Here is a 26,312-nt window from a genome sequence, read left to right as displayed (position 1 = left end):
TAAATAAAGTTTGATTTGACAATAGAAAGACATAACATGGAATCTGGATGAAAAGACGGTGTCATCTTGATTAAAAATGAGTGCATATATTTAAAAAATAAATTTTTTTTAGAGCTTTTATTCTAAAACTGTGGCTTTTGTTCTCATTTTTGTGCCAGTTGCACCAACAGGTTGATGTCCCTCAGGGAAAACAATAGCTCATAGTTATTTTCTGATTGAATGATCGGGAAAAACGAGTGTCTGACTCAGAAACCACACATGAACATAAGAAAAACAACAAAACAATCCCTTTTTGCATCTTAAATGTCAGTTTATTTGTAGAGCACCATGTAAGGGAAGATGCCAGAGGAAAGTAAAACATCAATAGGGAATAACAATATAATTTATCCCTGTTTTGCTGGCTAAATCCAATCGTTTAGCATATGATCGTAGTTTCCCAAACCCTGCCGTAGGGTTTCCCTTAGCTGACAAGTATGAAGTTATAAGCCAGAACAAGCACTGTACAAGTCGAAGGCCTCTCGTGAAAACATAAAAAACATGAGGTCCAACTCCCGAGCCAGGTCCGTTGTTTGGTCTAGCAGGTTAGTGCTTGGTGGACGTTCTCTTCTAATGGGAGATGTTTGATCTGATCTTCCTATGTAAACCAACTGGAGACAAAAATCTCAATTTGTTCCAGATATGATCCTGACGTCAAAAAGCAATCAACTGCACAAAATGAAGCATTTTATTGTCACTAAAGTCTTCCACCAACACCCCACATTTGTAAGAATGAAAAGTACAAGAGACAAGGCAAACAACTTCGAAAGACAAAACAAAGAACTTATTTAAATAAAACAAATGTTATTACAACTTTGGCCTAGACTTTTGGGCAGGGTTAAGAATTTTTCCTGCTTCTCAACTACTCAAAACCTGTCCTTTTCCTTCCATACTTCTACGATGGCCTGTCCCTCTGCAGCCTAAACACTGTGGCCCCTGAAAGAGTGCCAGTTTGGATAAGGAAAACAAAGACGTTCATGGATCTATTTGTCTGCAACTGGATGCATTAAAATGAAGTGGAGCAGGGAGCTTATGGCCTGCCCAGTGTATTTTCTGAGTTTTTTTCCTCTGCTCCTGATCAACACTCTCCTTATCTGACTTGTGGCCACACTGCAAGCTCACAGAGTGTGGAGGAAGTGAAGAACCTGGTGAAGAAGACCAACATGAGGTTTCACCGCAAAGGTTTCCAGGCTGAGGGTGGATGCAGGGATGGAGGTAAGGGGGAAGAAGTGTGCAAGACAATTAGTGAAATGATCTCAGCAGGTCCTTAAATGGCAGCAATGAAATGCAGTGGAAAGTTTTTTTTCGGAATTAAATTCATTTTCATGGCAAAGAAAGACTTCATGTGATCACTCTTCATAACATACTGGAGTATATGCAGATTACTGTTATAAAAACTTAAGAAGCAATTTTTCCAATTCATAAGTCACTTTATTTCAGACTGAGAAGCGGTCCATAAAAGAAGACAGACAAACAGAACATTCAAAAAGAGAACCACAATTAACAGCCATTTAAACAGAGTGTAATCTCTGTACCCAGTGCTTTCTCAAGGTGGAGGTCAAGCGGCGTGAGCTTCTTCAGGCATCAGCCCTAAACTTTATAATTACATTTTTAGACTTGTCCAGGCGCTCCATGAGACTGTAGGTAAGATGACGTAGTAGTGCCTCACAGGTGGAGGTGTGAGCATCCACAAACAGCTGACTGGCTCTGTACCACCACTGTAGCAGAAGCCTAAAGGCCTCATTATGGGCCACTATGAATCTACAGAATGTCCACGTCCATAATTCCACCACAGAGGAGCCGTATACAGTGGAGTGCAGTAATCTCTGAACAATGAACACTTCCCTTGGAGAGAACACATACTGAATTTTCTCATCTGCATATTTGTTGAGTATAGACTTTACAATATTGTCTCTGGATATCTCTATCATCCCACCAATCATCGGTATAAGATATTTAATGATTGAAGTTGGTAACAAAGGCAAAGCTTCAATCCACAAAGCTTCCAAACCATTAAAAACCAACATTTATGTAATTTTTAAAACTTTTGGCCACGATGGTAAAACCTCCATCCAAGCTCCAAGTAAAAAACAGTTTTTATCAGCTGAGAAACTTGGCTCAACTGACAACAATTTGATTGCAGTCTGACCCTGAGCTTATCATTCATGCTTTTATCTCTTCTCGTTTGGACTACTGTAACTCTTTTGACTTGTGTTAACACAATATCTCTTAAAAGTCTCTATCTAAAGCAATGTTAGTAACTGGCATCAATAAGCAAACTGATGTCACTCCTTCGCTTTTTTTGCTACATTGGCTTCCCATTTCATTCAGGATAGATTTTAACTTGAATTTTTAGAGCCTTGCACAGACAAACCCCGCACTATATTTCTAACCTCTTAACTCCCTACACTCCTGCATGTTATTTTATGTTCTCAAAAGCTCGTTTTAAAACCAGGGGAGACCTCGCCTTTCAGGCAGTTTCTGCGCCAAAATGAAGGGGGAGTTTGAGGTGCAGGGTTGCGTCCCAGCAAGTGAGGTCGGGTCAAAGGTGGGTGGTGTGAGCAGCGGTGGCACTTAGACCTAGGCGGCAAGTGATGCATGGAGGCGGGCAGCGAGGGCGGGTAGCGTCTATACAACGCCGCTCGTGGCTTTAATTTTGTTTTGTTTCTCTGGTTTTATTTTAACTTTGTCAAATACTTCGTGAGTCACTCTCTGAGAAAAGTGCTTTAAAAATAAAGATATACTTATTTACTTCATTTTTTTTTTCCATCCTCTAATCCGTTCTATCCCTTTCAGGGTCACGGGGCTGCTGGAGCCTATCCCGGCCACTTGTGGGCGAAGGCTTACTTATATTATAAAAATAGTTAACATAAACATAATACATGTTTTCATAAGGAAATAAACTAAAAGGCCCTCATGACATACAAACTGAAATGTTGTTTTAAGGAAGTCCATTTCCGGTGGCCCCCACGACTCCTCATTCAGCTGAAGTGATAATAATCAATTCCCTCCTTCAAGTGCAGAGAGCTGAGGTTCTCCTCCAGCTCACCCCCCGTCATGTCCTGCAAAAGAAAAATAATGAGGAGCACAGCTGCCTTCATGATGAAGATGTTTCCAGTCTGGAATGAAGCCAACCAATTTTTTATTAAAATGTATTATTTAAAAAAAAAAAAACTTTAAAAGTCATGATCCATGATTCTAGGTTACAGTGGGGTAAAAAGTATTTAGTCAGCCACCAATTGTGCAAGTTCTCCAACTAAACAAGGCGAGAGAGGCTTGTAATTTTTATCATAGGTAAACCTCAACCAAGAGAGACAAAATGGGAACAAAATCCAGAAAATCACAATGTCTGATTTGTAATTTTTTGTAAATTATGGTGAAAAATAAGTATTTGGTCAATAACAAAAGTTAATCTCAATGCTTTGTTATTCACCCTTTGATGTCAGTGACAGCAGTCAAACATTTTCTGTTAGTCTTCACGATGTTTTTACAAACTGTTGCTGGTATTTTGGTCCATTCCTCCATGCAGATCTCCTCTAGAGCAGTGATGTTTTGGAGCTGTCGCTGGGCAACACAGACTTTCAACTCCCTCCAGAGATTTTCTATGGGGTTGAGATCTGGAGACTGACGAGGTCACTCCAGGACCTTGAAATGCTTCTTATGAAGCCACTCCTTTGTTACCCGGGCAGTGTGTTTGTGAAAAGACCCAGCCATGTTTCATCTTCAATGCCCTGATGGAAGGAAGTTTTCACTATACATGGCCCCATTCATTCTTTCCTTTACACAGATCAGTCGTCCTGGTGCCTTTGCTGAAAAACAGCCCCAAAGCATGATGTTTCCACCCCCATGCTTTACAGTAGTTTTTGGTGGTCTTTGGATGTAACTCTGCAGTCTTTCTCCTCCAAACAAGACAAGTAGAGTTCTTACCAAAAAGTTCTATTTTGGTTTCATCTGACCGTAGGACATTCTCCCAATCCTCTTCTGGATCATCCAAACGCTCTCTAGTAAACTTACTGTGCCTGCACATGATCTGGCTTTAGCAGGGTGACACGTCTGGCACTGCAGGATTTGTGTACCTGGCAGTGTAGTGTGTTACTGATGGTAGCCTTTGTTACTTTGGTCCCAGCTCTCTGCAGGTCAATCACTAGGTCTCCCCGTGTGGTTTTGGGATTCTTTGCTCACTGTTCTTGTGATCATCAAATACTGATCATTTTGTTCCCACAGTTGATTTCTTCACACCAAGCTGCTTACCTATTGCACATTCAGTCTTCCAGCCTGGTGCAGGTCAACAATTTGGTTTCTGGTGTCCTTAGACAGCTCTTTGGTCTTGGCCATAGTGGAGTTTGGAGAGTGACTGTTGGAGGTTATGGACAGGTGTCTTTTATATAGATAACCAGTTCAAACAGGTGCCATTAATACAGGTAACAACAGGAGGACAGAGGATCCTGAAGCAGAAGAAGTTACAGGTCTGTGAGAGCCAGAGATCTTGCTTGTTTGCAGGAGACAAATACTTATTTTCCACCATAATTTACAAAGAAATTCTTTAAAAATCCGACAATGTAATTTCTAGATTTGTTTTTCTTATTTCATCTCTCATAGTTGAGGTTTACCTATGATGAAAATTCCAGGCCTCTCTCATCTTTTCAGGTGGGAGAACTTGCACAACTGGTGGATGACTAAATACTTTTTTACCCCACTGTAGTTTCTGCAGAGAGGCAGCAGTTTATCAGAAATTTGCCTTTGAGTTTTTTGGCAGGACTCCTGAGAACTTCTGCCCAAAACTGTAAGCTAGTGTTTACACCACTAAGTTATAGCCCCTCACACCCCCAACCTAACAAAAGTGCAATACTGTAGCTATCCACTCATACAGTTTTGAGCCAGATGCCAGTTTGGACAAGGTCACAAATAAGATCTTTTTCATATTTTCTTCTGCTCCTGATTCACAACGATTTTGATACAGAAATACAACTTTAAGCTTAAATTTGTTAAGAAATGGCCTCCCTCATACCACAAAATACCACAAGAACATGTTAAAAACACAAATATGTTTTTCATCAGAGTGAGTCTTTAACTAAAATGTGAGTTTTGATGTTAAAAACTGGAACATTTTTGAGAAACAAATTTTATGTAAAATAAACTTTCATTAGAAACTGTAATTATTTTTAAATGAACTTTTTCTTTAAATTCTTTTACTTTTAATTTTATATTTTTCATCTCTAACAGTTTCTTCACACATTCTTTACTGTTTTAAACATGACTGTTTTGTTTCAGATCCTGTGTGGGGGTCTCTGTTTCAAAGAACATCTTACTGAATTTATTTATTGTGTGCAGTTATGCATGGAGCAAAACAACAAACTTAAAACAGTTGATGTTTCCACACAAACCATGTGCCCAAAGATCAGCCTTTTGGCTCCACCCACTTCTTCTAAGCACACAGCCTCCTTTACTGAGCTGAAGAGATACATAATAAAGAAGCTCACCAGCTTCACACAGATAATGAAGGGTCCACAGGCTTCTCTGAAGTCCAGAACCGGGACTCTGGGTTTGGGTCTTTCCTGGAGGAACATCAACATGAAGAACTGGGGTAAACTCTGAGATCAGGATGGGAATTGGATTGTCAAAGTAAAACACTCTTCATCTAATGGCCTATGTCTTACCTGGGACTCCTCATATGTATAAAAACCTCTCTTGATCTTTTTCACATCCACGTCACAGAACGCTCTGACCTGATGCAACACAACACAGGTAAACACAGACTCACACATTCTTTAATACAACCAAACACTGAAGCAAGAACTTAATGTCAACATGACCACAGAAATATCACACAAGAGTCTGGGGGTGATGGAGTATTTCTGAAGAAACACCACATCAGTACTACTCACAGAAAAAAACCCACTAATCCACTATTGCCTATGCCACAACAGCCCTTACGGGTGGATACGGGCTGTCTGCGGGTGCAAAACGCATAAACATGTATGGAGAATTCAGGTAATATCAAAATCATAGATCGCTCTGCTAATTTTAGGGCGAACATTTTCATGCACTTTTTTTTAAAGGGCATGATGCGGGCAAAAGGTCATAGGGAACACTAACACGTAAGAGTAAGGATAAAGTAGTTGAGACACAGGCGTGTCGTATAGATTTTTCATTTTTCAATCCCCTGAGCCCTGCACACAGCGCCAGCGGTCCACTAGTGCTGTTCATGGGATAAGTGGACGGTCCTTGCCTGCAGTCTGACAGTTAGAATTTAGGAAATTAGAGTGCAGTTTGTCTGGGTGTCCTTTGGGCATTCTATGGGGATTTCTGTATCACATGAACACACCATGCAATGGCACATGGTCAGTAAGGAGCCAGCAAGCGCACCTTACTAATAACTAGAGAGTGGTGTTAGGGCAGCATACAACAGCGGCGCCCGTACGTCATACGTGTGTGTAACTTCCATTATCCTTGCCCACAACATGATGAGGCATGAGTGTGTGGATGAAATAACGTGCTTGACATGAGGAGTGGACATACTTTCCTCTGGGTAGAGGGGCTCAGACTCCGAAACAGTTTACGCCCCTGTTTACCAGCGCTCCATATGGTGAAGTGCTCCCACTGGCTGAGAACTCTCTCCTGCAGGAAGTCCAAGCGCAGCTTCCACATGGTTTCCCTGGGATCAGCAACGTAAAGAAAATACATTTTTCACAAAAAAGATCCTTTTTTTGTTTATTTGATTACATTCTGTGACACTGTGTTCTCCTCTATGACTGCTTTTTGACATTGTCACTTAGTCACCTCTACATCTCGTCTTTTGTCCAGAAAACATTGAGTTTTTCAAATCGACATAAATCTCTAATTGTGAGCAGATCCTCTGTTTTTCCTTCTTTAAATAGGATTTAGTTTTTCTATGAAGGTTTGAACTTTTGAGAGTTTAAACAACATAAAAGTATGAAAATCTTCATGCTTGAGAAAAGTGTGTGGTGACGAGTTTTCCAGCCTTAAAACATCTTTATTGTACTTTGTGAATTTCAGTTATCGCAGGTTATTTTTAGAAACTAGCTCCCGCGATAATCTAGGTAACACTGTAGTTTATTTCAAAAACTGTCTCAGGTTTTTCGATGTGGGCAGGCAAGTGCTCACTGTGACGAGGAGCAGCAGATCCTGAACCAACAGGTCCCTGCTCCTGCACCCCCCCTACCCCACAGGTAAGGGTTGGGGTCAGCTCCACAAAAGCCTTTCTATGCAGCACGATTCCTGATTCCCTTTATAGACAAGTGTGTGCGTTTGAGAGTGTGTATGTCGGTCTGTGAGAGTGTTTGTGTCTGTCTGTGGGGGTGTTTTTATTGTTTGTGTGTATGTATTTGTCTGTGTGTATGTGTGGGTGTGTCTCTGTGTGAGTGTTGTAGTACTCTCTGTGTTTTCCTGTGTGTGTCAAATGCATCTGTTTACATGTTTTCCGTTTGTGTATGATTTTGTGTGTGGGTCTGTATTTGTTGTTTCCGTCTGTGTAAATGGGTCTTTCTTTGAGAGGGTGTGTCTGTCTTTTGAGTGTTTCCCATTTTGCAGGGTGTGTGTCAATCTGTGAGTGTTTTTGTCTTTGTGTGTCGTCTCTATGTCTGTGTGTTTGTCTGTCAGTAAGTGTGTTAGCCTGCAAGGGAGTGTGCCTTTTTTTTTTTTAAACCGTCTGCCCGTGTGTGTCTGATCTTTGTTTGTTTGTGTGTGTCTTCCAGTGAGTGTCAGCATGAGTTTTTGTGTGTACGTGTGTGGATCCTGACACTGACTCTGTCACAGAGTGGGTGGCGGCTTCCTCGTGGTATCGATAAACCAACAGGCACTCATTGACCCTGACCAGACTTCCTCCTTGACGGAGGTGCTGATAAAAGAAGAGTAGGTCCTCTGGGACTCCCTGAAGACATAGAGGATCCTGATCAGGTGGGTGGACCATACAGATGTCTAGCAGTAATTAGGTTCTAAGGCAGAGATTGGAAAGATTCTTTTCTTCCTATAAAAAAGTTTACCTTTCCTCCTTCGTTGAATGGTCCGACTTTCTGGAACAGTTTCCGTGAGCAGAACCAGGTTGGCATGACAACTGTGGGTCCATGAGACGTGAAGGCCTGAAAGCGCAGAGGGGTCAGATTAGAAACAGGGTTTCCATGGGCACCAGGTTGCTCAGAAGGACCATGAGTCGCTGGCACCCCTGTTCTGAAAACAACCCCTTTAGTCCCACCGTGATCACTGTGATCACTTCATCTAATGTTTCTAATTTATGTGCTTTTTTAAATCACAGTTGCATTGACATAAAATTGAAAATGACAACTAAAAAACATTCCAGCAAAGCTCATATTAAGTTAGTCTAAATTAGAAGATGGCAGAAAACAGATAGAAAACATGGTGTTCAGAGTGAATAAGAATGAGTTCCCATTTCTGGGACCGTCAGTCACATTTGCAGTATTTGTGGGGAACTGTGGCGATATCAAGGACACACAGTTTTGAGTGACATATCAGAATGACGCTGTCATGCTAACGACACGCCTCACATTATGACAAGAAAAGCCGTGTGAACAAAAGGCAGATCTGTTTTTGTTTACAAAACCTTTTAAAAGCTGGCAAAGAGCAAGCAGAACCTCATTGAAAGCAACACATAAAAAGAAGGCATTTCCACATCTGGAATATTTCATAGAAGCAATGGTGATGAATGTGAAAACTGGGTTAATAAAGGCGAGCAATATGGAGACTCTGCAATTTTCACTCCCTCTGATGTCAAACTGGGACTCCTACAACGGTCAGTTGGGTGTTGCATTTATCTGGGATCTTTTTTAATCATCTGGACCCAAATCTGACAAAGTGCAGATGGTTTGGTACCTAATGTGATCGGTTTGTGGATTGCAGCAGTATAGGGCAGTTGATGGGGTTTTTACTGATGGAGAACATTTTACCACAGAGGAACTTCTGACCCCTAAAGGAAACTAAGAGGAGAGTTGATATCTGGAACATAGAGTTTTTCACAAAGATAAATCAGAATCAGAAATACATCAGTAAAATAAAGGTTTAGCTAGAAAAGCTGGTATTAGTGGGAGACAGTGCTCCTGCCATGATCAGTGGACACAGAAGGTTTATTGGTCATTGTAAAGGTAACCGTTTCCAAACTTTATCCATTATCACCAGGGATGTTCACAAGCCCCTTTATTGCAAGTGTAAGTCAAGTTCAAAGTCTCTGGATTTAATTTCAAATCAAGTATCAAGTCTTAAGTGGTGGCTCCAAGTCAAGTTCTTAAACCTGTAAACGAATCTTTCACTGTCATAAGTTGTCATAAAACTACTTTATTAACTTGTGGAGTCACAAAAAAAGCAGTTGGCTTTTCTAAATGATCAATGCAAAAGTGTTGTAAATAGAACCTTTACTTTTAGACCAGAAAGCAACAACTGGACCAAAACAATAAGAATAAACAAATTAACATTCTTCAAAACTTTAAGTCAAGTCTCTAAATGTGAGCTTTAAGTGTGACTAAAGTCAGAGCCTCAAGTCCAAGTCCCCACCCCTGATTACCACTGAACTCTTCACCACCAGGCATTATGTTCCTAGGTAATGGCTTTGGGTGCGACATGAGTCCAGTCATGAAAATCCTAAACAACATCCTCTTCAGAGCTTAAGCTTACATGCATTTATCCGCCACGCCTCAATTTAAACAACTGTGCTTTAAACCATGAAACTGCTTCACCCCCCAACCTAAAATTCCAGATTCTAATAATGCTTTGAAAGGAATCTCTGTAACCTGCTTCTTCCTGCTGTAGATCTGAGGCTGTTAAGTCCTGCTGCATGTGAAATGTCTGAGCTGAGGCTCCCAAACTAACCGTTTCCCAGAGATTCCCCACCGTTAGCAGCACCTCAACCTTACAGTCAAAGCTCCTGTTTCCTTTCCTGACGTCTTCATGGAAAAGATTCCCCGGATCTATACAAGTCTTAATCAGAGGTTCTTTTAGGTTGTGGATCCCAACTTTCCTCTGTTTGATCTTGACCAGCAGAACCTTGCTGTGACCTGACACAGTTACACACATGCACCACATGGGCACACTAGGTTGAAGCCCCCCTCTGGTCACCTGGGTCTGGAGCTGATCTGGGGTCAGAGAGTTGATCCAGCGAGTGTAACGCTCCGTGGATCCCTGTGGCAGCCTGGAGATTCTGCTGCCAATCAGCTGTGATGAAGACACACCACTCAGTCAGAGAAGTTTCAGGAAGATCTCATTCTTTCCAAACAATTACAGATGGAGAGCAGGACAGATGAGGCTGTGGGTTATGTTGAACAAACTCGAGAACTTACAGAGTTTGGATGAAGGAGGGAGGATTCAAACTGCAGACGGACTCTCTGGGGCAGCATGATGTCGTCCTGCAAGAACCACATTGTTACTTGCAAAAATGTCAACAAATGTTTAAATGTGCACAAACAAACAGGCACTATGGATAAAATCTGACAAGCTGTGAAGTGTAAAACCAACCGAATCTTGAAAGCACAAGAATTCCCCAGAGCTCTGAGCCACAGCTTGGTTCTTTGAGTGTCCCACTGAAAGACAAACAACAATGTGTGCATTTGTGTACATGTGTGTGAGTTTTACTGAGCCAGACTCATTATGATGGTTTTAGACCAAGTCAGTCCATGTTTTTTAATAAGTAATAATAGTTATTACAGGCTGCAATCTGTAATGGCAGGTTGATGTCTGAGAGGACAGAGAAGAAACAAAGATGGAGAAACGATGGAACATTTGTAATAAGAAAGACAAAAATAAATGAGTCCTTTTAGCTGTGACAGAACAGAAAGCAGGCCAAGCTGAGGATCCCTGAACATTTGCCATCTGTTAGGAATTATAATCTAATTCTGGTTCTGCTAAACGCTGTTCAAAAGGATGGCTAATCTTTAAAAACTGAAGTGAGAATTCTTCTTTTACAGTTGTTATTTATTATTCTGCTCCAAAAGTGTACAGACTTCAATCAAACCAGACTCAGTTATAAATCCCAAATCTATTAACCCGTTCCAGAGGGGTTCCTGAGGACCCCCTTGAAAACGAGATGACACATCTCAAGGGCCTTATCCTTTAAACAAATAAATTGAAATTCCAAGGGCTCAGCAAAGATGTTTCCAGCACTTCTAAGAGGATACAGAGTCAAATCCAGACCAGACAAAGGCTTAGTCACAGGCATCTGTAAGTGGGGTTCACCTGTAAGGTGCTGTGGGTTTTGGGTTTTCTAGGCTAATGGAGGGTCTTACAGGAGCGCTTGCACCTTAAAGCGAGCACAGGGGTGTTGCAGTTCCCTCCTTGAAGTTCGTGTGGCCACCTTAAGAGATGTCATGAAAATGGAAAGTATGATTGTTGTGTGTGGTGACTGTATTGTGAAATGTCTGTATGGAAAATGTTATTTACACAAACCTATTCCATAAAACAGATTTTTCATTTCCTAAACCACCACCCCAAACCCTGCACAGGGGGTGTGTTAGTGCTGTTTAAGTGATCAGGGACGCTCTGCTCTGCAGCCTGACTGTTAAAAATGAGGAAATTAGACAATAAGGTTTGTGCCTGTAGGACAGGTGTCCCACAGTCACATATTATTTGCATGTCCCGTGTGTGTGTGCAGCATTTGTGCAATCAGTAAGGAGCCAGCACTCACACCTTACTAACGGCAACACGAGGGCACCGTACAACAGCATCACCCGTGTGCCATAAGTTTGTGTAACTTACATTATTAATACAACTTCTTCATTATGTACTTAGCACACACACAACAACCGTTCATTCCATTTTTCATTAGGTCACTTGAGCTGGCCATTCTAGCCTCAAGAGAGCTGCAAGACATGCCTCTCCTTACGATGCGTCTGCTCCTCTCTACAACCCTCTATGGCCCAGGACAACCCAAAAACCCACAACAACCACATACAGGTGAGTGTGACTCTGGCTTGACCATTACAACCCTTTTCCAATGTGATTGCCTAGTAAGAAGTTCAGTTGTGATTGATTGTTGACCAAAGGTTCTAATTGATTGATTAGTTCAGATTAAATGGTCTGAGGTTGTAACCCAAGTTTGAGTATATAGAGATCCGTGTGTGTGTACTTGAAGCAAGAACACTTGTGCATGTTTATGTACCTTTCAAAAATATTTCTGAAGACGTAACAAGTTCCCTAGATGTGAACGTGTAGCTGGGATAGGCTCCAGCATCCTGGCTACTGTTTTTACAGCCACAAATCTCTTTTCTGCAGGGACAAACTAATGTACAAAAGCATCCAGAATGATTCTGTACTTTCAAGTTTTTTCCCCCCAGATGCTAAAAATAGGTTTGCAGGTGTAAAACTGTTTGTGGACATGTTACACTGCACAAAGGAACATATCTTCCTATTAAAACAAAGGTTTCTGTACAAACATCAACGAGAACCCTTCCTTTAGGAAAAACGGACGTTTTGGAACTTGCCAAACTCTCAGTTTTTCTCTAAAAAGAAAAACCTCATCGTCGGACCAAATCTCTAGCTGAGTCTGGAGTCCCCTCACCTCCCATGGGCCGTGCTGATTTGTGACCTGAAACCACCACGGCCACTCCCCTCGCCTCCAGCCTGTCCCTCCAGGCCTCCAAAACTGCCATGGAGTCGTCCTGAAACAGAAACATGTGTTTTATGTGATAAAGGGCCAGTCTCACAAGTCGGTACACACAAATGCACAAACAAACACACACACAAACATATTTAAACATGATAAAACACAACATGCACAAATGTGTTCATGGGGTCACACACTGTGCTGGCATCGTCAAACACGGACAGCTCCATGGATCCACTGAAGTCCTGCTGGTAAATGCCCTGCAGACACTGGTCCAGCCAGCTGAAGGCATTGTAGACCGGCATGATGATGCTCTGAGGGCAGCAGACATATACAGAGGTAGGATCAGTTTTTTGAAATACAGAACCCTCATCCTCCCTTTGCACTAGACTGTCCCTCTTTCTCAGCACCATGGGGACATGGGGAACTCATTTCCTCGAGTAGTCAAAATCATTGACTACTATCTAAAACTATATGGTCTTCAAATCAAAACATATAAGTTTTAACTGGTTTTCTCACTTTAACTGCTTTTTAATGACTTTGATTTCGATGCCTGTGATGGTTTTTGCACACTGCCTGTTATAGTTTTTCCAATGATGGGGGACATGTCTACAGAAAACTAAGCCTAAAATTACATTTCTGAGAATTTCTTGAATTAGTGGATGAAAAAAATGCCTATGGAAAAAATTGGAGTTGTTACATACGAAATACTAACAACAGACTACCAGCTGTCCTGCTCCATTCTGAAGCATCCACTTGTGGATAAATAGATCCATGTACGTCTTTGTTTTCCTTGTCTGAGCTGGCATCTGCCTCAAAACTGTATGACGGTGACTGAAAGCAGGCTCATTCCATCAGAGATGAATTTCTGATGCATTACTGCCACTCTGAAGAAACCTTTTTTTAGAAAATGACAGGTTTTTATTTTGTGTAATAAAAAAAATAATAGTAAGATTATTAATAAATTAAAACACTTTTTAAATGTTAGTGGTCCATGCTAAAGGCTGGAATGACTTCTATTTTATTCCATCAGGGGCTCATAGTCTTTCATGAAACTTTAGTGTCTCTCTGGTTTCAACCGCGAGAACAAAGAGCTATGAAATATGAAACCATTGTTGTGGATCCTGTTGTGGATTTGAGTAGTTCAGTAAAATCTCACTAAACATGTTGGAGAATCCCAAAGAACGGCTCTGGTATTATTTCAAGAGTTTCCTTTAACAATAACAAAAAATGATGATAATAATAATAATAAAAATAAAAACAGAAAAACCCCCAGCTCTGATCCATAATTTTGTTAAGATTTTTTTGGGTGTCCTCAGGTTTAATAGATTCCTAAACATCTTTTCATAGAGCATGTGACTACTACCTCAGTGAACTTGATCCATGAAGGAGATTACTCCGTTACTTCATCTCTATCAGTCAATAACTAAAGTGACAGTGTTCCAAAACAGAAAGATCGTCCAGAGCACTTTATTGTCCCCTTTAGAGGAGGAAACAGAGTTTCTTCTCTGAAATGACTGACCATAATTCAATCCCACAAGTCTTTTCGATCACAGCGTTTGAAGGGGCTAAGAATGGTTAAGTCCGCGACTGATCACAAAAGACTTTCCTCTTTTCTAGCTGTGAGAGTTCTACGGATTAATTAAAAACACGGCTGAAGTAATTCGAGCGAAGATTTGAATCTTTTCCATACAAGAAACACATTTTGTTGATGAATGTTTACATATTGGAACGACAGTTCACGCTTTGTAGTCACAACAAGTACTACAGATTGACGTCATATCCGTCACTTGGGTATCTGGCCTCTCCGTTTGGAAAAGTCGTGCAGATAAAAAAAAATAAAATAAAACTATAATGAAGTTTGTCTTTTATAGACCAGCCTCTGGCGCACCCCCACCTCCCACCTCGCTCGCACCACGTCTACGGAGCTCCTCTGCGTCCCACTGTCTCCAGTCTGCTCCTCTCCAACTCGTGGTTGCGCCTCCATCAGGCCCTGCCTGCAACTACAGTGATATTGCGGCTGGCGCAAGCCCTCCTTCAGTTCGTGAATGTTCACGAGCTCTCGAGTTGGAAACTTAGGCAGCTGTTTGCGCGCATGAAACAACAGGACACTCTGCTATCAAGTCATTTTAAGCTCACCGCACGTTTGACAACTTCCTGAAACAAGAAAAGGAGGACGCTGATTGGCTGCTGGAAAACACAATCAGGGACCCCATTCGCTCAGCATTGCTGTCAATCACTAAATCCCCCCCTGCCCAAACCAAGTCAGCTCGTGCTATGATTGGTCAGAACAAAAAGAGAAAAAAAGTCAGGTTTATCTGAGTAGATCATTATTGCATTTTATAAAATCTTATAATAAAAATCATTAAAAATCCCGAATAATTTTTATAATTCCTTTCAATTCAATAAACCGTTTTATTTTCTTGATGGGAATTCTGACTTTTATAGAGAACTGTTTCTTCTCACTAAAAAGGACTGACTTTCAGCTTCCAATCAGCTCTTTAGTTTGTTTTTTTTGCTTTAATTTATTATCGACAACAATATAATATAATGCACAAAATGAATTGTTAGTTTTAAAAAAAATGTTTTTCTTATTATATGTTTGATGTGAATGTGCTTTTACTTTTTTCACTTCAGATAAAATATAAAAAATAAATTATAAAAGACAAATAAAACTGCAATCCTACTTACAACTATATTATTTTCAAAAAAATATTTCCTTTTAAACAAATTTAAAGAGAAACAACACAAAACACTGCAAACACAACACAAAATATGAATTGAAATGTGCAGAACGAGAAATAAAAAACAATCAATAACATAAAGTTGGTATTTAAAATAACTAAGTGCCTCAGCTTTGAGGAGCGGATCTGGTTTCTTCAGTCAGTAATGATCTGCTCTGGTTTTAAGATTCTCAGTTCTGAGGTGCAAATGGGGATTCAGATCCCGTTCTAAATGAAATTCTTTTCTTGCAGACTCTAGATTTTTAAAAGGGAAATGGTTTCAGATTTTGCCTCTTTTCCTGGTGTCGTATTTTCTTTACTATCTTTGTGTGTTGGTGTTTATTCCTGTAGCACCTGTCTTTCTTTGTCTTCCTCTCTTCCTTTTTTTTGGTTTGTGTGCGGATGCTGCAGGTAAAAGAGCTTGCAGCTTAAAGAGAGAGAAAAAACATCTGCAACCAACTCATGTAAATAAAATGGAATTGAACTGAATTACTACTCTCCTAACGCCACACACACAAGATGAGTGACGTCTCTCTAGAAGAACAGACGTATTGAAAACCCCGCTCTGAATTCAAAACCACCGCAAAGGGCCGGCACTCAGCAATACGCGTGTGATGAAATGAAACTTCATTTGGAAAGTCCCATGAGAAACACAATCTGAAGGGAGAGTTCGATACACCAGCAATGACACTACCGCTTTAAAAGATCGATACAGTCGAGCCGCCCACTCGAGCTAAATATCTGTAGTCCGTCCACTCATTTAAAAGTCCTCCAATTGTGTGGTAATGGCAGGTTAGTTCTTTTAGTTTTTTCCTAAGATACAAATCAATTCGATTCTGTTAAGTTGACCTCTTTTATGGGCTCCTTTAGACCAGTAATGTTCGTTCAGTTGGACTTAGTGTACTTTGACATTAAAAAATGATTTATTTTTGGACTAAATACCTGTCTTCTTAGCCGTGATCACCTAAACCATCAAACATAACTTTTTGACAATAAATGGCTTCACTCAACCACTAACTATAGCCGCGGTTGCATGGGAAAAATATCTTGATCGGATCAATGGTCAGGTTAAAATTCACCCGTGCACATGGGCACAGAAAACCTTTTTCCAATTAGAACAAGTGTTCCCATGGCTCACACTTTCGGTTGGAATAAATCATTTAGGCATTGTGGTGGTTAGTTCCATGGTGGTGGTAAAAAAAAAAACCCGGAAGAGGAGATGGGTCCCGTTGTAAACAAGCCGCTGCTACAGACTTTTATGCAGCAGCTCGGTAATATACGAGATGATCTTCCAAACGTGCTTTTATTAATGTTATGAATATTATGAAGTGCCTGTTCGCTCATCGTTTAATTTAATCCGTGTAGTCAGTGCTTTTTTGTGGAAGAACGGAGCTGGAAGAAGGGTTAGGACAGGCTATAAACACGGGCTAACAACATTAGCCTTGTGGACACAAAATCCAGGAACGTGCGGGAAAAGCTGCAATCTGCAGCTTGGCTGCACATAAATGTGTGGGAATAACATCAGCCTTTATTTTGCCGGGACACAACTGGAAACACAATTCCACGTGATTGTTTGAACAGTTTCTAAGGACTGAGCGACATTTATTTATGCTCTGAAAAGTTCGCACACTGCCCCAAAGCCGCTGTGTGTGCTGACGGGCCGAGCTCCTGAGTCCTGCAGCAGTTAACCCAGAGCGGCGGGACGGCTCGCAGTCCGAATTCTCCCACACATAATGTGAAGAAACTGGATTTTCTAGAAAGGACTGTATTAAATTTTAGTTCGTAACCCCGTCAGTTTCTTACACACAGAAATAATGAATAATGACTCAGAGACAAAACTTATCTTTTGTGGAGGTTTACTTCGCACAAACACGAAGGGGACAGACAGATGAACATGGTGCATTCAAAGTCCGAACCAACGAGCTCAGGGATGGGCTTTGGTATAAAAACCCTGCATTTGCATATTCAGAAGATCGTCCGATGGACCTCGTGTGAAAATCACGCCCACATATGGAGTTATTTCAGTCTCAGTAATCAGAAATGCACACAACCGGTTTTACAAATACACACGCTCCGATTCACAAATGTCATTTTATGCAAACGTGAAAAATATATTCGGAAATACACACCCTGTGTTTCACAAACACACACATTGTGTTTCACAAATGCACACTAAATGTTTCACAAATGCACAATAAGTGTTTCTCACAAATGTGCACACTGTTTTTCACAAAAACATTTTAGAAATTCACAATAAATGTATCAGAAATGCACAGTAAGTGCTTCACACACGTGATTTTTAGGTACACATGTGATGTGAACTCACAGATCATTCGAATTGCAGAATGTGCATTCAAAATCCCGTTCTCGTTTGTGAATCTCCCCGTGTGTGTGAGAGATTTTTCTACGGTGAATATTGAGACTCATCTGACGGAGCAGGCTGACTAATGTCACCATTGGCTAGTGAATCTGTCAATCAAACTCATCGGCAAAGCAGCTGGGTTCGCTTTTAGCCAATCAAATGGCCCCTTACACTCCTCACTTTCTAACTGACGAGGGAGGGAGCTGTTCAGCACAGCAGTTGGGAGGACGCGGGCGGCAAACATGGCGGAGAGGTCTTCCGAACGGGATGAGTCTCAGCCCGTAATTAATGCACTTATTTGATTATTATTCCCTCGTTGTAATGCCTTTAATGTATGTAATGTTATTGAATACTAAGTTGAAGCGGTCTCCTTAGCCAAGTGACATGTGTGAATGCTTTATGAACACTTCAGCCGAGTCGTTTGCAGAGTACCCCCACCGCAAATTAGCATAGCCTGTGCGGTCATATTTTTTATGAAAGCGGGGGAGGACTTATGATGGTTTTGTCAAGTTTTATACTTGGCATACCAGCTCTTCACACAACACGAGTAACTACAACCAACCAGGGGCCTTGAAACTAACCGGCTCTCGACTCAAATTGTGTCTGCCTGCCCTGTGAGTGAAGGCGGTGTCGGTTCAAGCTAGATATACAGCCAATGTAGGTTCTTAACATGATTCATAAGGAACTAAGGGGAAAAACATGCCGGATTTACAGCAGCACATAAAGTTTCATAAAAAGTATTGATTTGGAGACCGAGATTTGTTTAAACACTGATGCTATGCTAACTAGCTAGTAAGTTAGTTGTTCCGTGTGCTGCCTTTATGTAAACGCGATCCGGGTTAAAGTTAGACACAGTCTTTTCACAACCCAGACTTTAAGACGGGGTGGATATGTGCAACAAAGTTAATTCATATGACATTCATGAAAACAGCATTTTTTTAAATATAAAAGACGTGAATCCCCTGTTGAATGAAAGCAGCCTCATTAGTTTCTAACGTTAGAACCCGTATTGTGCTGAAAAGCCCTGTGTGATTGTGTCAGAGTGACAGCCACTAAATTCCCCGTGTCTTTACTTCCAATGACGTAATGACAAGAATCCCAAACATTATGTTTTTAGGCTGTTTTGTAGTCGATAAATAGTCACAGAAAGGGCGGATGGGAGAAATATGCTGTCAACAGTGATTTGAGTAGAAGTTACTGTAAGTATTACACACAGGCTTCCTGTGATCAGTGTCTTGTCTCTGATTTTTTTTTAATTAAAGCTGTTCTTTACTACAAGCTCAAGTTATCATAGCAAGAGTGTTTTAAAAAATTCCCCTTTCTAATATTTGAAAATTATGTAATTTAATCTCAGACAGTTAAATGATCTAATCCATGTTTGTTGTGTTTTTATTTATTCTCTAGGAATTGCTGAAGCGTGACATCCTAAATACCTTTCTATTCTATTCTATTTCATATTTTATCATCCTATTGTATCACTGTTTTACCTATCAATTGGGAATTTAGCATTTTTGCCCCTGTAAATATCTGTCAGTTGAAAGTATTTGTACTTGTATTCCATAGATCTTGTACCTGAAGATGGCAGACAACAACTGTGCAGACTTGGCCTTCTTCAGCGACGCTGTGAACGTGTATGGCTTTCCTCTGAGGCAGGGGTCGGGAACCTATGGCTCGCGAGCCATATATGGCTCTTTTGATGGTCACATGTGGCTCGCAGACACATTTTTAATTTTTTCTTTTTCATTAGACCAGTCCTTCTCGGGCGCGATGCGATGGCAGAGGCGCACAGTAGTAGCGGTGCTTGGAGAGAAGGATCTGCGCCAGCATTATCACTTTACTTTTATCTATTATTTCACAGAGTTTGTACCAGCCGGAAACCTGTGAATTGCCGTGCCTAAAACTGCGCGCCCCCGTCTCTGAGAAAGAGCGCGCAGTAGCGGGGACGGGATGTGACTGAGAGGGAGAAAGCAGAGGGTGAGGGTGGAGTTGTGGGCTCGGTCAGTAAGGTGAACCGCGCAGGGATTGTAAAAACATAAAACCTGCTGCCCGTCACTCACTGCAGCGTGTGAGTGTGTGTTTGGCTCCGCGTCTGCATGTGATCAGTCTGTCTCACATTTACAGAACATTCAGACCTATGATCACGTTTAAAGTCTCAACACCTGCATGAAGCAGAAACTCACCACGTATCAACCAGACTAGACCATCAACAAAACTACCACGAGAAATACTCATCATTTATTAGCAACAGCATAACAATGTTATTAAAAATAATCCACAGACTTATTGTACTTTAAAAGTGTTGAAATTATATCAAATGCACACATTCACTTGAATATTTAGTTTTAAACATATTGTAGCGGACTGAGTTTAACTTGGCTGTTGGGCCGCGTTAAAAGTTCTGGAGTTCCTTGAACGCATCAAGCAGAGATCTGATTGGCTCTTACTTCTGTCGCTCAGCCTGTTGTTGGTTAATTTGGACCAATGGGGTTCAGCTATGGGCCGAATAAGGGAAATGGGAGGGCTGGAGCGGGAGGGGGGAATATAAAGTTGGGAGAAGCGCTTTCGTCTCGGCGGGAGAGATTCAGGAGCTGCTGAATTAATTTACGGCATTTGTTACAGCCTGCATTAACCAGAATAAAGAACCTTAAAAGAGGTTAAGTCTCCGTGTGGGAAAAGGACACTACATTATTGTATGGCTCTTTCGAAATTACATTTAAAAATATGTGGCGTTTATGGCTCTCTTGGCCAAAAAGGTTCCCGACCCCTGCTCTGAGGTATTCATGTTATTCATAAATAAATCTTTTATTCACATATCAGGCAGTATAAGCACTTGGTTATTTGTACAAAAATAAAATAACTTTTTTTAGACTCCTCTGAAAACAAAGGCAACTGTAAAACTCTTTCCCCTCATGAACAACATTTTACCCCCCCTCAACAGTCTCTCTCACCTCAATTTTTTCCCCAGTGATACATGTAACCCACTCCTGCAATTTATCTAACCTAGAAATTCTACTTATTGGCATCATACATAAGAACATTACATTTTAAATTGATGTGTACCGTATTGGCGATGCATTTGTAATTATGTGTTTGAGACATGATTTTCATGTTATTGTCAGGGTGAGAGGAGATCACGGAGGAGAAAATGTGGGCATAGCCGAGTTAATGCTCACAGTATGTAGAACTGACACAAACAGCTTCATTGCAGCAAAAGTGTACACACAATCAACGGTGAGTTGAACCTAGTTTTAGACGCTTTAATATATACATAAAAGTGAATGATGTATTAAAAATAAATCTGACAATATAATATTTCTTTTTGCTTTTTTCCAAATACAGGATTGAGCCCCTCTGGTGTGATGTCTTCGTGAGTGTTACTGGTTTATATTACAACATCCTGCACTCTCCTGAGAACCAAGACTTGCTCAATATCAGTAACATCACGTATTCTGCTGCCATTACATTTTCCTACCACGCATTCAGGCCAGTTTGGATGTCTTTAGTGACGTGTGGGACAGCCATCCAATCAGGACGGAGCAAAGCATGACACCAAATCAGCTGTGCCAGTTGGACTTGACCCAGAACCCTGTTTCTGATCCCCGGGTAAGTGCTTTATTTCAGTGTTTTTCAACCTTTGTTCACTTGTTCCACGGTCTGACACCGGACTCTGTGGAAAGTTACACCGCTAAAGACGAGCTTTAGCTGGTATTTTTGTTATAACTGAGCGAATTTATCAGCAGAATTAAGAACAAGGAAGTGAAGACTTTAACCACTTCTGATTGGTCAGACTGATGACATGTGATTAAGCCTTCAAGAATGATTGGCGGAGACAGTTAAAGGGGCAGGATTTTTCCTTACACAGTTATAGCTGCAGCTAAATCGCGGTACCGTCAACCTTATCAAAATGTATTTTATAGAATTAAATAAACACAAAGAAAAAGTCATTTTAAGATCTTTCATATTCCTAACTACTGAGTGTTTTATCAGGGCCTGTTTGGATAAACAAAGAGCTGATTTCCTGGAGATGGGAAATGTTTTTAGATCAGTTAATGAGGGCAATTCCCCACGGCACACTAGTGTGCCGCGGCACACACACTGGTTGAAAAACACTGCTTTATTTAATCTCACTGTACTGGACAACTGATGTGTGTGCAGTTCGACTAAAGTGGAAAGTATCAAGAACAGTATAATGAAATCACAATGACTACAAGGAATTTTCATCAAAAATGAATGAAAAGTATTATTGTTGTGTGATGCAAACTATTTCCCTAAATTGTTTGGTTTTTAAATCAAGTAGGAAGAATAGCACATCTGCAAGTTCAAAATGCATCACAATGCACGGCATTATGAGCCATCAGCTGTACTAATCTCACTACTTTGTTAAGAGTCACTTATTTGCAAATTAAAAACAGTTATGGAGATATGAGGTCTGCCTGCCAGAAACAATATAAGTCATTATTAGTGGGTCTCTGTTCCTACATAATCTAAAACATTTAAAAAAACAGTGCTGTTCATAAACAGCATCTTTTTTTTTTTTTTGTCAGGGTATGCTGGTTCCAGAGATTGAATGGGAGGAGAGTGGATCCATGACTGAACCTCATCCTGGGATCAATGTCCCAGTATGGGACAGTCCCCTTTTGGGTCCACAAATGTTGGAACTGCAAGACGACATCAACCCATTGTTTAATTCAGACCGTTTGGGAGTGGACCTACATCTTTACTGTCCCGTTTGTTTAGAACTTAATTTAGGCGACATAATTACATACAGAAGAAGAGAGACTGAGGGGAGCAAGACAGAGTTCAGATCAATACTGCTGTATTGTTCAAGGGACTTTATTGTATGTAAGGATGTTATGAAAATTAGTTCCAGTTTAAATAAAATTCAAATCAGTAGAGATCCCACATTTGCTTAAATTTTGATGTTTTAATCTGTCCATGTTTTCACTGAATTTTACTCTGCAATAAAGGGTGAATGTTTGCACTTTGTTGTTCTATGACCATCTTTTGTTGTGTAGTATTTAACCAGCTATAAAACCCAGAGAGATGAGGATCTTTTTTGCAAGGGTGACCTGGCCAAGAGGTGTATATGTGGTTACCATATAAAATTAATGCCATTTGAGTTATTAAAAAAATAAAATTAAGGTCTGGCAAAGTGACTTTGGGCTGAGCAGGGGAGGTGTATTGGGTATCTGTGATTGACAGTGAGATGAACTTGAGGTAAGGTAGTCCCACTGCGTGGTACGGAGCAAAGTGATGCCAGTTTCTCCACAGAACCTACTGTGGAAGTTAAAGATTTTTCTCCACCTTCAGATGATCAAGACTGAAGGGAACCGTTTCTGAGTGTTGAAATGACGCTAGCATGAAAGCTAAGAGAATAACGTACAAACGATCCCGAGTGAAACATTCATTTTAAATCTCATGACCAGTACAGAGTTCGATGGATTCTGTCAACTGCATTCAACCACTGTTGCCTTGCTCCCAGGTCCACTGAAAAGTTGCGCAAGCCTGTAATTTTTGACAACCGAAGCAAATAAACCGACAAGGCATGCTAAAGCTAACACGCCAACGACCGACTGGTACACAATCAAACATGGGCGGGGCTTTTGCCACCTGCAGAAAGCGTAGAGAAAGTGTAAGGGGCCATTCGATTGGCTAAAAGCGAACCCGCCTGCTTTTCCGATGAGTTTGATTGACAGATTCACTAGCCAATGGTGACATTAGTCAGCCTGCTCCGTCAGATGAGTCTCAATATTCACCGTAGAAAAATCTCTCACACACACGGGGAGATTCACAAACGAGAACGGGATTTTGAATGCACATTCTGCAATTCGAATGATCTGTGAGTTCACATCACATGTGTAACTAAAAATCACGTTTGTGAAGCACTTACTGTGCATTTCTGATACATTTATTGTGAATTTCTAAAATGTTTTTGTGAAAAACAGTGTGCACATTTGTGAGAAACACTTATTGTGCATTTGTAAAACATTTAGTGTGCATTTGTGAAACACAATGTGTGTGTTTGTGAAACACAGGGTGTGTATTTCCGAATTTATTTTTCACGTTTGCATAAAATGACATTTGTGAATCGGAGCGTGTGTATTTGTAAAACCGGTTGTGTGCATTTCTGATTACTGAGACTGAAATAACTCCATACCCACAGGTTACTGCTGGAGAGAAGCTCCAAGGCTAAAATGAAGATAAGTCTGAGGCCTGCTAAGCAGATCACAAGTCACAGAAAAAGGGAGGATGAGAATAAACTGTTAGAACAATAGCTTGGCTGTACTTTCTTCAAATGTAATATAATTTTGAGATGACAATGCATTCTCAGTGAATTAAGTTTAAACCATTAGTGTAATAAAAGTTAAAGGCAGTTTCTAACTATTCTTCACACATAACAAAACAACAAAACGCACACGTACCAAAGTATCCTCCCTCCCCTCAGACACAGTTATTAATTTGGCTGCTCTGCTCACTCTGTCCTCCCCCGCATCTCAGTCGTGAGGGGTGTAAGAGAGGTGAAGAGCCAGCGGGGCGAGAGCGGAGCGGCGCTTTTCACGGGGCCGCTGCAGAGCAGCTGGTCGGTCCTGTATGCGCTCCAAAGCTTTCTTTTAGCGAAACACCATCTATGTGTGACGTAAACCAGAGCAGTAGTGACACATGATCGGAATGAACTTTTAACATGCACAACGATCGGATAAAGGATCGGTATAACCCACCTATCTCGATCTGAAAGAAATTTTGATCGGAACGAGTCTGATCGGGGCAGAGTATTCCGAACGGCGCGTTTACATGACGCATTTTCTTTCCGATCATGCGTTCTTTCCGATTACTTTTGCCCATGTAAACGCAGCTTATGAGAAAAAATGAATAAGAAATATAATTCATTTCAGGGTATATAGAGTACAACTGTAGATTGAAGAATCCCAGTTACAATCTCAACAATAACGTTCACTCATCTATTTCTAACAACAAACAGTTTTGTCACTGGTCTTTCCAACACACTACTTTTCGTTCTAAATAAGAGGATGGCTGGCAAGTCTATTTGAGTCTGAGACGGTCTTTTCAACTTTCCCATCCCCTTTGAGTTTTAGAGAACTATTCAGAACCATAAGCACAACATCTCCCCACTTTAGGTTTCTCCTGGTCATTAATCATGTTTGTCTCCCTCACAAAAGTAGAAGATACTACTTTGTCCAACATTTCCAAAATATATCAAATATTGTATCTGCTTCCGTCTTCTTCTGACATACAAGGCCTCTTTGAAAAATATACCCGGTGCCAATTCCAATTGTCCTTTCAGAAAAAGAAAAATGCTTTGGTACAAATGCATCTAAATGATTCATGTTGTTTGATACTCTTTTTATAGGCCTGACATTGACATTTGCCTCATCTTCTCATGAGACAGTCTGAAGGTGCTCATCATCGAGACTCTGTTGGTTTATGATTTGGTTAAGGATTTTCATCACAGAACAAATTTGTCTTTCCCAAATGAGTTGACTTTAGATCAAGTGAGTATACCACTTCATTATGAACAGTGAGACATGTGAAAACAGAACTTCTCCCACACTTTACATCAGAAGACCAAAAATAGTCTATTCCAAGATTACAGATGGGAGGGTTGTGTGGTACCAAACTATCTTGTGGCAAATTAGCCATTCTTTGCCCTCCAGATTTTGATAATGCTCTTTTGCATGTGACACACTTTGAGAGTGTCTTTCTGATGGCAGAATCTTATTGTGGAATTCAAAATGTCTCTCTCAGCCATGAAAGTGTGTAATTACTCCCACTGTGGGCAGTTTTCTGATGTATCCCCTGAGAATCAATCAAGACACATGGTGGTCTCACAAGATGCTTAGTATCAACTGGCAGAGCAGACAAATGCGACCTTCCTGTACGATTCCATTATGCACAACAGTATCAAGCTTTATTAAATGACTACTCCCTTTCAGTCTCTCACCTTTTTGAAGAGCCAGAAGTTCTTGACTGAAGTTTTGACATTGATAGCATTTGATAATCTCAAGTTCCTCTTCTGATGCAAGACCGTGAGCACAGTTCCTTTAATAGCTGACTTGAACTTCTGCATTTGGTTGTGAACTGACCTGTCTTTGTTTTGTTTTTTGTTGCTTACTTGTGACCAGAGATACTTTGGATACCCTGCTAATTCTGAGAAGCAACTGCTTAAAAAATCTGCAGCCATGGCACTGTTCTTTTCAATTTGTGTCACTCTGAGGTGTGACAAATAAGCTTGTTTAGTAGATTCTTGCTAACATGTGTGGCATTCACATTGAGTTGTCTTTTAATCTCAACATCATTTGTCACTTCCTTCAAGACTTGTGTCATTGGTCAATATTTCTATTCTCTTGTAAGACAGTCTGGCACATTTATCTATTCTTGACACTTTATGAAAGATTTGCACTTAATCCCAGTGAAGAATGCGCTGCAGGGGTTTACCTTAGAGTTTACACACATCCACAGATATGGCTTGGTGTTTACTCTGATTTGTGATATTCTGCAACTAACGTTTTGATCTGATGTTTGCACTGGCACTGTACTTAAACACAGTGGTAGCTGTCAGTTCTATGGAAGCGATTGTGTAGCATAATTAAAAATAAAAGTAAAAACCAGA

The 26,312-nt window shown here is 40.6% G+C and overlaps 1 protein-coding gene across 4 annotated transcripts; it reads right to left on the bottom strand.

Moving 5' to 3' along the window:
• Window positions 1-289: 289 nt before the first annotated feature.
• b3gntl1 (UDP-GlcNAc:betaGal beta-1,3-N-acetylglucosaminyltransferase like 1) lies at window positions 290-14,780 on the bottom strand. Of its 4 annotated transcripts, XR_002874052.1 has the most exons (13): window positions 14,496-14,780; window positions 12,796-12,912; window positions 12,554-12,653; window positions 10,516-10,580; window positions 10,341-10,406; window positions 10,120-10,215; window positions 8,040-8,135; window positions 7,803-7,927; window positions 6,556-6,691; window positions 5,694-5,762; window positions 5,517-5,591; window positions 1,182-3,098; window positions 290-1,146 (listed from the first exon to the last, which is right to left on the bottom strand). XR_002874052.1 is itself a non-coding variant. In XM_023959480.1 (12 exons), exons 1-12 carry the CDS (start codon window positions 14,583-14,585, stop codon window positions 3,018-3,020), a joined length of 1,116 nt encoding a protein of 371 aa, XP_023815248.1. In that variant the 5' UTR covers window positions 14,586-14,780; the 3' UTR covers window positions 290-3,017. The 4 variants fall into 4 exon arrangements, 3 of the variants coding, with proteins under 3 accessions (XP_023815248.1, XP_023815256.1, XP_023815253.1); XM_023959480.1 differs by having other exon boundaries at window positions 290-3,098; XM_023959488.1 differs by having other exon boundaries at window positions 290-3,098; window positions 14,503-14,779.
• Window positions 14,781-26,312: the final 11,532 nt, after the last annotated feature.

The sequence above is a fragment of the Oryzias latipes genome, chromosome 1 (assembly GCF_002234675.1).
Source record: "Oryzias latipes chromosome 1, ASM223467v1".
Classification (NCBI taxonomy): domain Eukaryota; kingdom Metazoa; phylum Chordata; class Actinopteri; order Beloniformes; family Adrianichthyidae; genus Oryzias; species Oryzias latipes.
The sequence above is the reverse complement of the archived record's forward strand: the minus strand, read 5'-3'. Positions and strand labels throughout refer to the sequence as shown.